Source organism: Coregonus clupeaformis, unplaced genomic scaffold, assembly GCF_020615455.1.
Source record: "Coregonus clupeaformis isolate EN_2021a unplaced genomic scaffold, ASM2061545v1 scaf0493, whole genome shotgun sequence".
NCBI classification, from domain to species: domain Eukaryota; kingdom Metazoa; phylum Chordata; class Actinopteri; order Salmoniformes; family Salmonidae; genus Coregonus; species Coregonus clupeaformis.
This window is the reverse complement of record NW_025533948.1, coordinates 196,895-214,138: the sequence shown is the minus strand read 5'-3', so window position 1 is coordinate 214,138 and position 17,244 is coordinate 196,895. Positions and strand designations below refer to the sequence as shown.

Sequence of the window (17,244 nt, the reverse complement as noted above, 5' to 3'; positions counted from 1 at the left end):
ACTCAACTCGTCGTGTTTGGAGGACAAAGAATGCTGAGTTGCATCCAAAGAACACCATACCTACTGTGAAGCATGGGGGTGTAAACATCATGCTTTGGGGCTGTTTTTCTGCAAAGGGACCAGGACGACTGATCCGTGTAAAGGAAAGAATGAATGGGGCCATGTATCGTGAGATTTTGAGGAAAACCTCCTTCCATCAGCAAGGGCATTGAAGATGAAACGTGGCTGGGTCTTTCAGCATGACAATGATCCCAAACACACCGCCCGGGCAATGAAGGAGTGGCTTCGTAAGAATCATTTCAAGGTCCTGGAGTGGCCTAGCCAGTCTCCAGATCTCAACCCCATAGAAAATCTTTGGAGGGAGTTGAAAGTCCGTGTTGCCCAGCAACAGCCCCAAAACATCACTGCTCTAGAGGAGATCTGCATGGAGGAATGGGCCAAAATACCAGCAACAGTGTGTGAAAACCTTGTGAAGACTTACAGAAAACGTTTGACCTGTGTCATTGCCAACAAAGGGTATATAACAAAGTATTGAGAAACTTTTGTTATTGACCAAATACTTATTTTCCACCATAATTTGCAAATAAATTCATTAAAAATCCTACAATGTGATTTTCTGGATTATTTTTTCTCAATTTGTCTGTCATAGTTGACGTATACCTATGATGAAAATTACAGGCCTCTCTCATCTTTTTAAGTGGGAGAACTTGCACAATTGGTGGCTGACTAAATACTTTTTTCCCCCACTGTACCACACGATGTTCAAACCCACTTGGAAATGCCGTCAATAAATTCTGTTTTCTGCTATTGTGGTCTTGTCTGACTTGTAATTTCAGTACAGTTAAGGCAGCTACCAGTACTTGAATGTGTTTTTATTGCTAACAATCCAGATATAGGTGTGATACAAATATTTACAGATATTTAAAAATAAACCATAATAATTTTTATTTGACTGTGAATTAAACTTCCTCTTATATTTTAACGTCAGAGTACTGGGTTGTGTAGTCTTCTTCATCTGAGCTGCTGCTGTGGCCTGCCCTGCGGTAACGAGGGTGAGAACTACAGACTCTCTGGTGTCCTGGCTTTGCTCTGAACGTGACCTCAGGGTAGCTGATCTCCACATCATCCTCACTGCTCTCTGTCTCCATGTCCATGTTTGGCTCGATGGTGGGCTTCGGAGCACACACATCCTTAATGTTCTCGTAGTCATCCCACTTATCAGTCTGAATATAGAAAGAGATTTATACAAAAAGGTTCCAAATGAAGAAGCTCGAATGTTGCTAGTTTGTAAATCCGGAGAATATTAATTGTCTTAGGCAGTCAGATTTTTTTCTAAATTATTCTTATCAAATATCTTAAGGCTGTACGAGTTCATTTGCCTTTTCCAAACTATCAAGTGATAACATCAAGGTCCAGTAAAACACATGAAGTCATTTTCACATTTCCTTTGATGTTGTGAGATCCCTTCTGCTGCTGCTGGACTGAGTGTACAACACAGGCGGCTGGTGCCACCATAATTGGTGAGGATGGGTTCATAGTAATGGCTGGAAAGGATTAAATGGAGTGGTATCGAACACATCAAACACATTGTTTCCATTTGATTGATACCATTCCATTCACTCCATTCCAGCCATTATTATGAGCCGTTCTCCCCTCAGCAGCCTCTTGTGGTGTACAAACATCCCTCTAAACGTCCTCTTGCTTTTTTTCCTTCAGTATTTCTCCTACTACACATTTAGCCATCTATGAGTGGTAATGAATAAGGAAATGCCTCCTAAACACAGGCTTGATGGCCTCAGGATCATCATGATACAGTTAATTGAAGGTTAAGGTTTGTGTGTTACACAAAACTATTATGTAAGATGCACCACAAATAGAATTACATAATTTACAGGATCTCTGTGTACTCTTACCTCAATATCCTGTTTAAGTAACAGTGGAGTTTTGGTTTGTTTGTAGATTTGCAACAAAGTGATTATGACCCTTCACTTCAAAGTTTCCATTCACAATGTTCGGTTTCACTTTATATTAAGTTGAACTGATATCATGTGGTTACAGAGTAACTATACAAATAATTCAAATTGAAGCAGAATTTGACTAGCTTCCTTAAAATTCCCTCATTATATGTAGGCCTATCTTAGCTGCAGTTACAGTGTAAAGCTGAATAATAACATTCTTGTGATCAAAGAAGTTACAGTGTAACTTCATGGCATAAGGGCTAATGTTTGATGTTGCCCAATGTTTTGGTTTACACATTTGTTATTACGGTTGACTGACCTTTTCCTTCAGTTTTGGCTTGGCATCCTTAGCATAGATGTCATCCTCTCTCGCTTGGTCTCTAGGACCCAAGCTACCCCTGGAAGACAAGTTGTGTCATTGTATGCGTTTGACTCATATTTGTTGTCTCATCAGGTTATTTCCCTATGTACGTTTTGGTCGACTACTACAGTCATTTTCACAGATGTGGTTTCAATACATTACTACATTATGGTAGGATAATATCAATTTATGATGTATTTGAGGTAATTTGTATGTAATCCCACATCATATGCATTCACTGTTTGGAATGACTGAAGAATGCTCTCTATGGTACTGTAGTACGGTGTCCATTTTAGGACACCCTCAGCCTCAAAGGGTTAGGTTTGAGCCTGGGGGTGCCCTAAAATGGATACAGTACTGTAGCTGGCAATGTGATGTGTTTTAATTTGAACCTATCCTGGTTTCATGGTCCATGGTCCTCTGTAGCTCAGCTGGTAGAGCACGGCGCTTGTAACGCCAAGGTAGTGGGTTCGATCCCCGGGACCACCCATACACAAAAAAATACATGTATGCACGCATGACTGTAAGTCGCTTTGGATAAAAGCGTCTGCTAAATGGCATATTATATTATATTATTATATTCATCTGCCTTCCAATTATCAATCTTACATCTCCTGGCCCCTGAATTGCAACGAGGCATTGTTGACTTCATGTTCCTGTGTGTGTTCGGTGTGTCCATCTTTGTTTCTGATTGGATGGCTTGGTGAAAGACTCTGAATAGATGAGATGGAATGCATTAAAAAGAATGTCAAGAATTTAAATAGTTAATTCATCCCTTCATTCATAACTGTACAATGTATATGCTATGCTCAGTCATTCATGACGCTCTGAATACTGAACACTGAATGATTGTAAATAGTAAACTGTGGAGCTACAGTATATAAAGGCCTCTTTCTTCCATATTTAACCCCTTCAACAACATTGTTCGATTTCTCTCACCTGTTTCCCACCTGATACCTTCAGAACACTGTACACAGTGTGTATGTCAGAGGTCGACCTTTAAAGAAATAACAAACAAATTGAATCACTCTGCCAAGACTGACAAGTAGACACATGACTATATATTCCTTTAGATGTTCAAACTGAGACAGCAAGTAGTGGTGATCCACAGTAACTAGTATAATGGAATCCCATTGTGAGTGAGGGAGGCCTGCTAAAATGGACTCATTGAGACTTGCGTATGTCTGCCCATCCAGACGTGTGTGTGTGTGTGTGTGCGTGCAAATGTGGGTGCTTATGTGTGTGTTTGTCTACAGTGTGTGCTCTTGTCTGTGTGACACCATGCTCGATGATATTACGTGCTGTCTGGATACGACGTCCTGCTGGGATGGGGATGCTGCGGTTGGGGTAGGGGCTCTGGGCGGTAGGGGCCGTCTGGCCACAGCTGATCTCTGCTGCTCCCCGGGGGGTTTGCTACTGTTGCACCCCCTTCACTCACCAGGTTCTCATTTGTGCCATTACGCCAGCCCTGATGGTGACACACACAGGCATAGGGGTACACACACACCCACAAACATGTTCAATTAACTAGGGATTTTCACACAATGAACTACAGAATAAATGGAAGAGAATAATGCAGTATTTGTGAAATGCAACAGTACCAGAAAACCAAAGTGAACACAACATGGTAGTTTATTTGATGTCCCCTGCTGGATCAATTTGTTTCTCTTGTGTCTGAAAAACGCAAAACAAAAAGTGACATTTTCATACAAACAGTGGTGTTGTGGTGAGCTTCTAGTCATTGCTAACTGTAGTCAATATGTATGGTTAAGAAATATATACACTACCGTTCAAAAGTTTGGGGTCACTTAGAAATGTCCTTGTTTTCGAAAGAAAATCAATTTTTTTGTCCATTAAAATAACATCAAATTGATCAGAAATACAGTGTAGACATTGTTAATGTTGTAAATGGCTATTGTAGGCTGATTTGTAATGGAATATCTACATAGGCGTACAGAGGCCCAGTCTCTCAGCATTATCAGCAACCATCAGTCTTGTGTTCCAATGGCACGTTGTGTTTGCAAATCCAAGTTTATCATTTTAAAAGGCTAATTGATCATTAGAAACCCCTTTTGCAATTATGTTAGCACAGCTGAAAACTGTTGTGCTTATTAAAGTAGCAATAAAACTGGCCTTCTTGAGACTAGTTGAGTATCTGGAGCATCAGCAATTGTGGGTTCGATTACAGGCACAAAATGGCCAGAAACAAATAACTTTCTTCTGAAACTCGTCAATCTATTCTTGTTCTGAGAAATGAAGGCTATTCCATGCGAGAAACTGCCAAGAAACTGAAGATCTCGTACAACGCTGTGTCCTACTCCTTTCACAGAACAGCGCAAACTGGCTCTAACCAGAATAGAAAGAGGAGTGGGAGGCCCCGGTGCACAACTGAGCAAGAGGACAAATACATTAGAGTGTCTAGTTTGAGAAACAGACATCTCACAGGTCCTCAACTGGCAGCGTCATTAAATAGTACCCGCAAAACACCAGTCTCAACATCAACAGTGAAGAGGCGACTCCGGGATGCTGACCTTCTAGGCAGAGTTGCAAAGAAAAAGCCATATCTCAGACTGCCCATCTTAATCTTTAATTTTTATTGGCCAGTCTGAGATATGGCTTTTCTTTGCAACTCTGCCTAGAAGGTCAGCATCCCGGAGTCGCCTCTTCACTGTTGACTTTGAGACTGGTGTTTTGCAGGTACTATTTAATGAAACTGCCAGTTGAGGACCAATGAGGCGTCTGTTTCTCAAACTAGACACTAATGTATTTGTCCTCTTGCTCAGTTGTGCACCGGGGCCTCCCACTCCTCTTTCTATTCTGGTTAGAGCCAGTTTGCGCTGTTCCGTGAAGGGAGTAGTACACAGCGTTGTACGAGATCTTCAGTTTATTGGCAATTTCCTGCATGGAATAGCCTTCATTTCTCAGAACAAGAATAGACTGACGAGTTTCAGAAGAAAGTCATTTGTTTCTGGCCATTTTGAGCCTGTAATCGAACCCACAATTGCTGATGCTCCAGATACTCAACTTTTGAACGGTAGTGTATATTTTATAAACAAGAGGAGTGAAGTGAGTGTTGACAGAGGACTCACCTGTAGACCAGAAAGATGAGTAAAAGAACAAGCGGAACACAACAGAAAGAAAGGATTAGAGCGAGGACATGGAAGACACTTCCTGTGGGGAGAGAAGAGAGGGAGGAGAAACGAGACAGAGAAGTGTGTCAATATTGGACCATTGAGACATTCTGGCTACGGTCTTTGGCATGTTGTGTGGAACTGTGACTTTAAATACCAATGCCACCTATGTGTTGTTACATACTATACTGTCTTACTGTATGCATACAATCAATTTCACATCTTGAAGGATGTTTTGTTAAGGCCTGTATCATCATTGATTCATAGATTTAGGTAGCATATCAGGGGGAGAATGAAGAAAAGTGCTATCTAGAACCTTAAAGGGTTCTTCGGCTGTCCCTTTAGGAGAACCCTTTGAATAATCTGTTTTGGTTGCAAGTAGAACCCTTTTGGGTTCCATGTAGAACCTCTTCTGCAGAGGGTTCTACATGTAACCCAAAAGGGTTCTACCTGGAACCAAAAAGGGTTCTACCTGGAACCAAAAAGGGTTCTTCTATGGGGACAGCCCAAAAACCTTTTGGAACCCTTTTTTCTAAGAGTGTAGGCATCATATGAATCTCACAAGTGAGATAGAAATACTGAGGAAAAAATGTTAATCAGTTGTGAATAAGTCACACTTCTGTACTCTATTGACTTTCCAAAGTGACTGTCAGTCACTATGCACTCACGGTTGAGAAACAGCTGGACTCTTTCCGATTCTTCCCCCCCCATGTTATTGGTGGCGACACAGTAGTACGTCCCGGGCTTGTCCGGGTGGACAGTGATGTTCTGGTGATGGATGATGAAATGCTCCCTTTCCTCGACCAGCCTGTACCACTTGTAGCTGATGACAGGGGGGTAACTGTGACTGTGGCAGGTCAGTGCCACAGGGCTCTCCCCATCACCCTGCCACCTATTGGTCATGTTGTGAATGACCTCGGTGAGCTTTGGAGCATCTGTGATGGAAAATAATGGAAGAAAATTATTATTGTACATTTGAATACAGAGACGCATTTGCGTTTTCCTTGTGTTGAATTGTCTTTAGTTATAGTATTACAAGGAGATAAGTTCAGGCTCCACACAAATAACCACTTAAGTCTTTATTCCAGAAAGTCGTAGAGGACCTGAACCCATTTGAAAGGATGACTCTGATCCCAAATGTAGATCTGAGAGGATTGCAGTAAACAGTATGGTTAATCTCCCTCCATTTTGCCCTCTGATAGGCCAGGTGGAATTATCACCTTACTGATAACGCCTATTCAGTCCTCTCAGATCTACATAGGGCATACAGTTTGTCCTTGGGGTAGTTGTCATAAAGCAGCAACAGAGATGTACTCACACTTGACTTTAACTTCAACCTGTTGGGATTGCCCAGTTCCTAAGGTGTTCTGGGCAGTGCACCTGTACAGTCCACTATGGGATGGGGTTATGGACATCACCGTCAACTTCTGGACCAGCCCCACTATCCTGGTCTCTCCTGTGCTGATCTGGACCCAAGTGTAGGTGGTGGTATTGGGGTTGGAACGAGCAGTGCAGGTAAGAACCAGCTGGCTGTTTTCAGTCAGGACCGTGTCAGGGTGAGCAGAGGCCGTCACATTTTTGGGGCTGTCTGTAGGAGTCATAGCAGAGAGAAAGCATCACGGAAAAAAGTTGGAAATTGAATATTTTGGACTATTTAATCATAATGATAGTAGAATGATGATGATGGTGGTGATGGTGATGATGGTGATGATGCATTGTACTCACAAGTGACCTCCAGCTCCTGCTCTGTGCTGCTATCCCCCTCAGAGTTCTGGGCTCTACAGGTGTAAACCCCTCCTTGCAGGAATGTGACATTAAAAGAACCCCAGACAACATTGGTAGAACGTTGGAGGAACCCAAGAACTGGTTGAGGCTGCATGTGAAGAGGGGAGCTAGACATAGGTGAGCCAGATGGACGGGGGATCCATGTCAGAGTGAGCTGAGAGACTGGGAAACTCTGCACGGTGCAGTTGATACTAACCAGGTGGCCCTCCTGGGTTGTACGCATCATAGAAAGCACTGGTTTGGTTGGGCCATCTGTGGAGAGGAAATAATACTCACATTGAAATAACCACCTATTCAAATTTTAAATTGTACCTATTCAAATGTTTGTCAGAGGACTGTAGATACGATATGCATATTTCAAATATGAACACAAACATAGAGAATATACAGGCTGCCATTTAGAAAAGGTAATCATGAATAAGCTAGCCAAAATATCGTATATATTATCTATTAATCTATTAGCTGTTATTTTTGAGAGGGAAAACGGGGTCAGCAGTGCTCAGATACTGAGTAAGAGGAGGCTATGATATGAGATCCGGATGCATTTATACAATAAGAACAATAAGAATTGCATTTCCCTATGATACAAAACGTATGTCTGGACTACACAAATAGGGAATATCTCACATTTAACATTGATTGTAACAACGTTTGAGTCGTGAGTCCCATGTTGGTTTACAGCTTTGCAGTGGTAATTCCCGCTTTGTGTAGATGTGATAGATTGGATCAAGAATTCTGTTCCACTAAATGTGGTATTTCGACTGTCTTTAAACCAGGAGTATGTAGCATTGGGGTGCCCTCTGCTGGAACAAGTGAGGGTGACAGACTCTCCTTCCTTTACATATGACAAACTTATATCAGCCTTCGTCTCCTTAGGGGCATCTTTTAAAGAGAAGACAAAAAAGTCAAGTGATCATAGAAAAACAAGAAGCACAAAAGTCAAATCAAAATAGTAGGGTAATTTCTTTGTAATAAAAATGGTTGAAACAAAAAGAATGCAATGCTCATGATAAGTCCAACCAAGGGCTTTATTCAATTTGTATCGCTGAAGCGTTACAGATTGTGCAATATAAATGTAAAGGTAAATTACTGATTGAGCCGACATATGCAGCATTTACCGTGAATGCAGTGTCTGCTAACACGGTAACATTGCCTTTGAATTTCAAACATGCTGTAATGCTGAACTTCCGTGATACGGTAAACACAGTTTGAACTAGAAAGTCAGTAATGAACTCACATTCAACCGTCAGCTTGATGCTCTTGCTCACACATGGGTCTTTGGTCCCCTGTGGTTGACAGGAAAGCACCCTCCCATCATCCTGCCAGCGAGCATTAAAGTTGAACACAGTGCTTTTTCGGTTATCCTTGGAGTTCTGATGAAGCGTTTCGGTCTGACCAAGCCCTGTGAACTCTGGGTATGATCCACATGGCAGTGACGTGGAGCATCGAATGGTCACAGGCTCAGACTCTTTGACTATTGATGGGTTCATCTTCTCAACACTAACCTGGCATGGATCATCTGCAGTGGCAAGATATCAGACAAAGACTCTGGATTATCATTTGAACACTATAATGTACATTACAAAATGTAACAGGGTAGAAATCTTGAACACACCCTTGCGCCTCTGTCAATCCAAGGTACTGTATATTTGGCAGTAAGACCTAGGTGTGTTCAAGATCTCTACCCTACTACAAAAAATATAATGTACACTAATATATATTGTAACAGGTGCAAACATGTACAGACAACACTGTCAATCAAATAGCTGTGATTATTTGTATTATTATTGGAAATTGATATCCAGATGTGTCTGTAAGGTGAACTTGCCTTCAACTGTAAGATTCAGAACTTCTTCTGTTATCCATTTTCCGTCCTTTCCCTTATATCTGAATTTGTAGATCCCACTGTCGGTCTTTTGCAGGTTGTTGATGAGTAGGCTGCAGTCGCTTTGTGTGGCCGGTCCAAAATTCACAGAACCAATGTATTTTACTCTGTCTGCAAACTCAGGGGCAGGGTTTTGGTCCTTTGTGTTACTGTTTACAATTGTACCAGTGAAATCTTTAATGACGTGATTCCTCTTTGCATTTTTTATCCAAAACCATTGCTTTTGTTCATTATTCATCCACTTAGTGACAGTGCATTCGATTGTAATGCAGGAACCTTCCTTTGCGGTCAAGTGCTCTATGGTTTTTTTGAATGGTATTTCAAGTTTGCAAAAGGAAACTATGATGGACACAGAGGAAAGCAAGATTAGAATTGTACTGTTTTTTTGTATGCAATTTTCATAAGTATATGGTACATTTTAACAACGCTTAGTACACAACTCAAAACAGATTATCAAAAAGGTAGTTTCAAAACTCCAAACACATTTTCAATTGACTCACTACAACACACAAAATCATATAGTCACTTTTTCACCAAACCTAATCAGTGTTTCATCTAGAAAAACATGTTTCACAATTCAATACATGTTCATAGAAAGTAATTGCTTTTCACAATGCAATGCTCACATTACTTTTGATATGATTGTCTTCTCATTTGTTAAAATACATTTCACGATTACTTAATCCGACTGCTCTTCATTTATAATCACTTAACCGTTTGGTAAACCTGTAGATTATAAATTGGTTTGTCTACTACAGATTTCGAGAACTACATAATGAAAATGTATGTTTGTTAAGTATAAACAATTAAAGTGTGATACTGTAATGTACTATTATGATGATGACTGTTCACTGTAAGTAAAAATATCTGATATTGACAAGATCAGAGATGTACTGTATGTACAAAATGCATCCCCTAAACCGTAAACATGTATCCAAAATGAAGTTGCTGGGGTCTTTTTGATGGGGAAGGGTCACATTGCTTTACTAAAATTGCATTGGCCAATACAGTACTGTAATATATGCCATTCAAGTAGCAGGCGATTTTATCCAAAGTGACAACAGTGAGTCCACAAATGTTCTTATGTGACCCCAGTGGGAATCGAACCCACAACTCAGATGTTGCTAGTGCCATGCTCTTACTAACTGAGCCACAAAGGACCACCTCAATACATAAGTACACTACAATACTGTAAAATACATGATTACAATACAGGTGGAAGGTGTATGATGGCCATCCCTATGAGCGTGTCACCCTCCTTCAGGCCATGGATGAGGCATGCAATGACATCAATCCAGATCTACAGTATGTAGGGCTTAGATTCGTCATGCCTGAAGGTTTTTCCCCAGGTGCTTGAACAATGAGGACATCTGCTGTGATGTTGATGAGAGCCTATGGCCAAATGCTCAAGACAGACTTCATGGAAACTAGCTCCTGTTATGTTTTTATAGTGTAATTATATATTAACAATGCATACTTTTCTTTGTATCAATGATTGTGAAAGATGTCATCAATGATCACACCTTTGATCACACATGAGATAGAAATGATGGAAATTAGATTTTCAGTCCATTTTGATGGATGTGAAAACGTACTGTAATTTACAGTACTGTAGCATATTACATTCAAAAGGCAATTTTGAAATACAAAACATGACCAAAAGTATGTGGACACCTGCTCGTCGAACATCTCATTCCAAAATCATGGGCATTAATATGGAGTTTGTCCCCCGATTGCTGCTAAAACAGCCTCCACTCTTCTGGGAAGGCTTTCCACTAGATGTTGGAACATTGCTGCGGTGACTTTCTTCCATTCAGCCACAAGAGCATTAGTCAGGTCGAGCACTGATGTTGGGCGATTAGGCCTGGCTCGCAGTCATCGTTCCAATTCATCCCAAAGGTGTTAGATGGGGTTGAGGTCAGGGCTCTGTGCAGGCCAGTCAAGTTCTTCCACACCGATCTCGACAAACCATTTCTGTATGGACCTCGCTTTGTGCACGGGGGCATTGCCATGCTGAAACAGGAAAGGGCCTTCCCCAAACTGTTGCCACAAAGTTGGAAGCACAGAATCGTCTACAATGTATGCAGTAGCGTTAAAAGATTTCCCTTCACTGGAACTAAGGGGCCTAGCCTGAACCATGAAAAACAGCCCCAGACCATTATTCCTCCTCCACCAAACTTTACAGTGGGCACAATGCATTCGGGCAGGTAGCATTCTCCTGGCATCCACCAAACCCAGATTTGTCTGTCGGACTGCCAGATGGTGAAGCGTGATTCATCACTCCAGAGAACGCTTTTCCACTGCTCCAGATCCAATGGCGGCGAGCTTTACACCACTCTAGCCGACGCTTGATATTGTGCCTGGTGATCTTAGGCTTGTGTGCGGCTGCTGTGCCATGGAAACCCATTTCATGAAGCTCCCGACGAACAGTTATTGTGCTGACGTTGCTTCCAGAGGCAGATTGGAACTCGGTAGTGAGCGTTGCAACCGAGGACAGACGATTTTTACGCGCTACGTGCTTCAGCACACAGCGGTCCCATTCTGTGAGCTTGTGTGGCCTACCACTTCGCCGCTGAGCCGTTGTTGCTCCTAGACATTTCCACTTCACAATAACATCACTTACAGTTGACCGGGGCAGCTCTAGCAGAGCAGAAATTTGATGAACTGATTTGTTCGAAAGGTGGCATCCTATGACGGTGCCACGTTGAAAGTCTACTGACAATGTTTGTCTATCGAGATTGCATGGCTGTGTGCTCGATTTTATACACCTGTCAGCAACGGGTGTGGCTGAAATAGTCGAATCCACTAATTTGAAGGGGTGTCCACATACTTTGGTATATATAGTGTATGTATCTTGCATCTTTTGCTATTGGATTAACTGGTTGTTAAAATAACTAAATTGAGAAGATATCATTATGTTATGTTTGAGTGATTAAATCAATGTTCCCATGGTATTTCACAGTGAAATAATATTTGGACTAAATGTTGTATGGTGAAAGATATGTCCAAACAAAATGAATGCAAAATAAAAGGTTTTGAATACACAACTTGGTGCGTTACACAAGCGTTACCAGTTTGGAGTTTTGTACTAAGAGTTTTGAAAATTCACCTCATACTTAAAACATAGCACCAAAGCAATTGAAACATTTAGAAAATGATATGGTCAAAAGTTTTGAGAATGACACAAGTATTGGTCTTCACAAAGTTCGCTACTTCAGTGTTATGAGATATTTTTGTCAGATGTTACTATGGTATACTGAAGTATAATTACAAGCATTCCATAAGTGTCAAAGGCTTTTATTGACAATTACATTAAGTTTATGCAAAGAGTCAATATTTGCAGTGTTGACCCTTCTTTTTCAAGAACTCTGCAATCCGCCTTGGCATGCTGTCAATTAACTTCTGGGCCACATCCTGACTGATGGCAGCCCATTCTTGCATAATCAATGCTTGGAGTTTGTCAGAATTTGTGGGTTTTTGTTTGTCCACCCGCCTCTTGAGGATCGACCACAAGTTCTCAATGGGATTAAGGTCTGGGGAGTTTCCTGGACATTGACCCAAAATGTTGATATTTTGTTCCCCAAGCCACTTAGTTATCACTTTTGCCTTATGGCAAGGTGCTCCATAATTCTGGAAAAGGCATTGGTCGTCACCAAACTGTTATTGGATGGTTGGGAGAAGTTGCTCTCTGAGGATGTGTTGGTACCATTCTTTATTCATGGCTGTGTTTTAGGCAAAATTGTGAGTGAGCCCACTCCCTTGGCTGAGGAGCAACCCCACTCATGAATGGTCTCAGGATGCTTTACTGTTGGCATGACACAGGACTGATGGTATCCCTCACCTTGTCTTCTCCGGACAAGGTGTTTTCCGGATGCCCCAAACAATCGGAAAGGGGATTCATCAGAGAAAATGACTTTACCCCAGTCCTCAGCAGTCCAATCCCTGTACCTTTTGCAGAATATCAGTCTGTCCCTGATGTTTTTCCTGGAGAGAAGTGGCTTCTTTGCTGCCCTTCTTGACACCAGGCCATCCTCCAAAAGTATTCGCCTCACTGAGCGTGCAGATGCACTCACAGCTGCCTGCTGCCATTCCTGAGCAAGCTCTGCACTGGTGGTGCCCCGATCCCGCAGCTGAATCAACTTTAGGAGACGGTCCTTGCGCTTGCTGTACTTTCTTGGGCGCCCTGACGCCTTCTTTAAAAGAATTGAACCTCTCTCCTTGAAGTTCTTGATGATCCAATAAATGGTTGATTTAGGTGCAATCTTACTAGCAACAATATCCTTGCCTGTGAAGCCCTTTTTGTGCAAAGCAATGATGACGGCACGTGTTTCCTTGCAGGTAACCATGGTTAACAGAGGAAGAACTATGATTTCAAGCACCACCGTCCTTTTAAAGCTTCCAGTCTGTTATTCAAACTCAATCAGCATGACAGAGTGATCTCCAGCCTTGTCCTCGTCAACACTCTCACCTGTGTTAACGAGAGAATCACTGACATGATGGCAGCTGGTCCTTTTGTGGCTGGGCTGAAATGCAGTGGAAATGTTTTTGGGGGATTAAGTTCATTTTCATGGCAAAGAGGGACTTTGCAATTAATTGCAATTCATCTGATCACTCTTCATGTCATGAGTATATGCAAATTGCCATCATCTGAGGCAGCAGACTTTGTGAAAATTAGTATTTGTGTCATTCTTAAAACTTTTGACAACGACTGTATTGTTTTCAGTGCACCTGAAAGCAACAGTTACAGTGCATTCGGAAAGTATTCAGACCCCTTGACTTTTTCCACATTGTGTTACGTTACAGCCTTATTCTAAAATTGATTAAATTAATAGTTTCCCTAAATCTACACACAATACCCCATAATGACTAAATGAAAACAGGTTTTTGAGCTCAGGTGCATCCTGTTTCCATTGATCATCCTTGAGATGTTTCTACAACTTGATTGGAGTCCACCTGTGGTAAATTATATTCATTAGACATGATTTGGAAAGGTACACACCTGTCTATATAAGGTCCCACAGTTGACAGTGCATGTCAGAGCAAAAACCAAGCCATGAGGTTAAAGAAATTGTCCGTAGAGCTCCGAGACAGAATTGTGTCGAGGCACAGATCTGGGGAAGGGTACCAAAACATTTCTGCAGCATTGAAGGTCCCCAAGAACACAGTGGCGTCCATCATTCTTAAATGGAAGAAGTTTGGAGCCACCAAGACTCTTCCTAGAGCTGGCCACCTGGCCAAACTGAGCAATCGGGGGAGAAGGGCCTTGGTCAGCATGGTGACCAAGAACCCGATGGTCACTCTGACAGAGCTCCAGAGATCCTCTGTGTATATGGGAGAACCTTCCTGAAGGACAACCATCTCTGCAGCACTCCACCAATCAGGCCTTTATGGTATAGTGGCCAGACGGAAGCCACTCCTCAGTAAAAGGCATATAACAGCCTGCTTGGAGGTTGCCAAAAGGCACCTAAAGAACACAGACAATGAGAAACAAGATTCTCTGGTCTGATGAACCAAAGATTGAACTCTTTGGCTTGACTACCAAGCGTCACGTCTGGAGGAAACCTGGCACCATCCCTACGGTGAAGCATGGTGGTGGCAGCGTCATGCTATGGGGATGTCTTTCAGCGGCAGGGACTGGGACACTAGTCAGGATCGAGGGAAAGATGAACAGAGCAAAGTACAGAGAGATCCTTGATGATATCCTGCTCCAGAGCACTCAGGACCTCAGACTGGGGCGAAGGTTCACCTTCCAACAGGACAACGACCCTATGCACACAGCCAAGACAATGCAGGAGTGGCTTCTGGACAAGTCTCTGAATGTCCTTGAGTGGCCCAGCCAGAGCCCGGACTTGAACCTGATCAAAGATCTCTGGAGAGACCTGAAAATAGCTGCGCAGTGACGCTCCCCATCCAACCTCACAGAGCTTGAGAGGATCTGCAGAGAAAAATGGGAAAAACTCCCCAAATACAGGTGTGCCAAGCTCGTAGCGTCATACCCAATAAGACTTGAGGCCGTAATCGCTGCTAAAGGTGCTTAACCAAGGTACTGAGTAAAGGGTCTGAATACTTATGTAAATGTGATATTTCCGTTTTTTATTCTTAATACATTTGCAAAGATTTCTAAAAACCTGTTTTTCCTTTGTCATTATGGGGTACTGTGTGTACATTGAGGAAATAAAACAATTTAATCCATTTTAGAATAAGGCTGTAAAGTAACTTACTTTCCGAATGCACATTTCATATGTAACTAAATGAGATAAAATGTTTACCTACCACTTAACAGCACCAGAAGAACTGTCAAGAAATGGAACATTGCAACTGTTCTCTTGAGTATCATGATTGTAACTGGATATCTGAATTAGAAACATACTATTAGTATGTGTGTGTGTGTGTGTGTGTGTCTGCATACGTACGTGGGAGTGTGTGTGTGAGTGTCTGCGTACATACCTACGTGTGTGTGTGTGTGTTTGCAAAGCATATCACAGCTGCTATGACTCTCTGGTTCACTGGTTAAGTAGACACTCTGAAATACACTCTGTGCCACTCCCAAAACACTGTCCTTGATGCTCAACACATGAGGTGATATTCATTCAGCTGTTCTTTTGGTTATTCAATTATTTGCCTTTTTCTTTACACCAACAACAGAGACATATATTGGTAAACATTTATAATAACTGTATTAAAACACATACCTTATACATTATATATTAATGACTTAAAGTGGAACTGACAGCGTTTTAACTACTTTGGAGATATGAAACAAAAAGACAATCATAATATCAGTCAAAAATATAAAATTCCCAGTTTATGCTACAAAACCAACTTCATGAGAGGTTTTAACAATAGGTTATATTTGACTGAACATTCCATGACCTACACTAAGGCATTGTTGGCAGAATAGATGGATGCAGTTCAATGCATGATTAATATAATTCACCAATACATTTCTTGTTAGTCCAAAAAATATTGCTGTCAGGTTGTAAATCACAGCTGGCCTGGTACATTGTTTGCTGCCTCCATTCGGGATGCACTGTTTCAGTTTCAATTACGGACGAATGTAACTAAGGCTGGGAATGTCGATACAATCCAACTAGCAAGGTCAGTGATCACAAGTCAGTCATAACGTGGCTACTGGCTAGCGTATCTATTTATGTAGCACGCTAAAAACACGGAGCCTAACGTTAGCTAGATGGCTATCTATCTAGCTGCTAGGAGGATGTCATGTCATGCCAATGGAGGAATGGGTGAGTGACTGACTTTTTTATGGAGCGAGATAGCCGCCAAAAGGTTGAACGTATGTATCGTTAGGATCGTAAGAAAATCCATACGTAAATTGTCAGGATTGTGAGAAAAGCCATGTGTGAAACATGAAACGTAAACGTGAAATTTCATCTGTGAACATACAAACACCATGGTACGATTACGGACTAACAGTTTAGCCTCAAAGAAATCTTATGTTGCAATTCTGATGTACAATAATACCTTTCAGAGTTTTGGCAGTTTCATCTCACTAACAAACAAAAAAACGTACACCTAACGGCCTGTGAGGAGTTCTACGCAAACAAACATAACACAGTATTATAAAAAACGGAAGTCAAGTTAAAAGTCTCAATTCTCTATTACTCCTCAGTTGTGTTAACTTCACATTAGGTAGCTAAAGTAATGGATTTGTTTGCCAGCACAAGTCTAGATAGCTGTATTATGACTATGACAGTCACTAGCCCATTCAAGCTTAACATCCTTGTCATTTATCGCCCTCCAGGTTCCCTTGGAGAGTTCATCAATGAGCTTGACGCTTTGATAAGTTCCTTTCCTGAGGATGGCTCACCCCTCACAGTTCTGGGTGACTTTAAACTCCCTACGTCTGCCTTTGACTCATTTCTCTCTGCCTCCTTCTTTCCACTCCTTTCCTCTTTTGACCTCACCCTCTCACCGTCCCCCCCACTCACAAGGCAGGCAATACGCTTGACCTCATCTTTACTAGATGCTGTTTTTCTACAAATCTCACTGCAACTCCCCTCCAAGTCTCCGACCACTACTTTGTATCCTTTTCTCTCTCGCTCTCCTCCAACACTACTCACTCTGCCCCTACTCAGATGGTAATGTGCCATCGCAACCTTCGCT

The 17,244-nt window shown here is 41.8% G+C and overlaps 1 protein-coding gene across 1 annotated transcript; it reads right to left on the bottom strand.

The window, feature by feature from the left end:
- Positions 1-745: 745 nt before the first annotated feature.
- On the bottom strand, positions 746-15,460 carry LOC121559401 (B-cell receptor CD22-like). The gene is made up of 14 exons (XM_041872631.2): positions 15,394-15,460; positions 9,064-9,459; positions 8,473-8,754; positions 7,863-8,117; positions 7,176-7,487; positions 6,769-7,038; positions 6,119-6,385; positions 5,409-5,490; positions 3,921-3,993; positions 3,618-3,787; positions 3,259-3,316; positions 2,929-3,032; positions 2,278-2,356; positions 746-1,223 (listed from the first exon to the last, which is right to left on the bottom strand). The coding sequence occupies exons 1-14, from the start codon at positions 15,455-15,457 to the stop codon at positions 972-974; spliced, it is 2,664 nt and encodes an 887-aa protein (XP_041728565.2). The 5' UTR covers positions 15,458-15,460; the 3' UTR covers positions 746-971.
- Between the last annotated feature and the right edge of the window lie 1,784 nt (positions 15,461-17,244).

Coding starts and splice junctions, on each gene's coding strand:
- LOC121559401 (XM_041872631.2), bottom strand. CDS start 15,457: ATGATACTCAAGAGAACAGTTGCAATGTTCCATTTCTTGACAGTTCTT. Junction 8,755..9,063: donor TCTGAATCTTACAGTTGAAG/GCAAGTTCACCT, acceptor TTGCCACTGCAG/ATGATCCATGCCAGGTTAGT. Junction 3,788..3,920: donor GTGTTCACTTTGGTTTTCTG/GTACTGTTGCAT, acceptor TGTCACCATCAG/GGCTGGCGTAATGGCACAAA.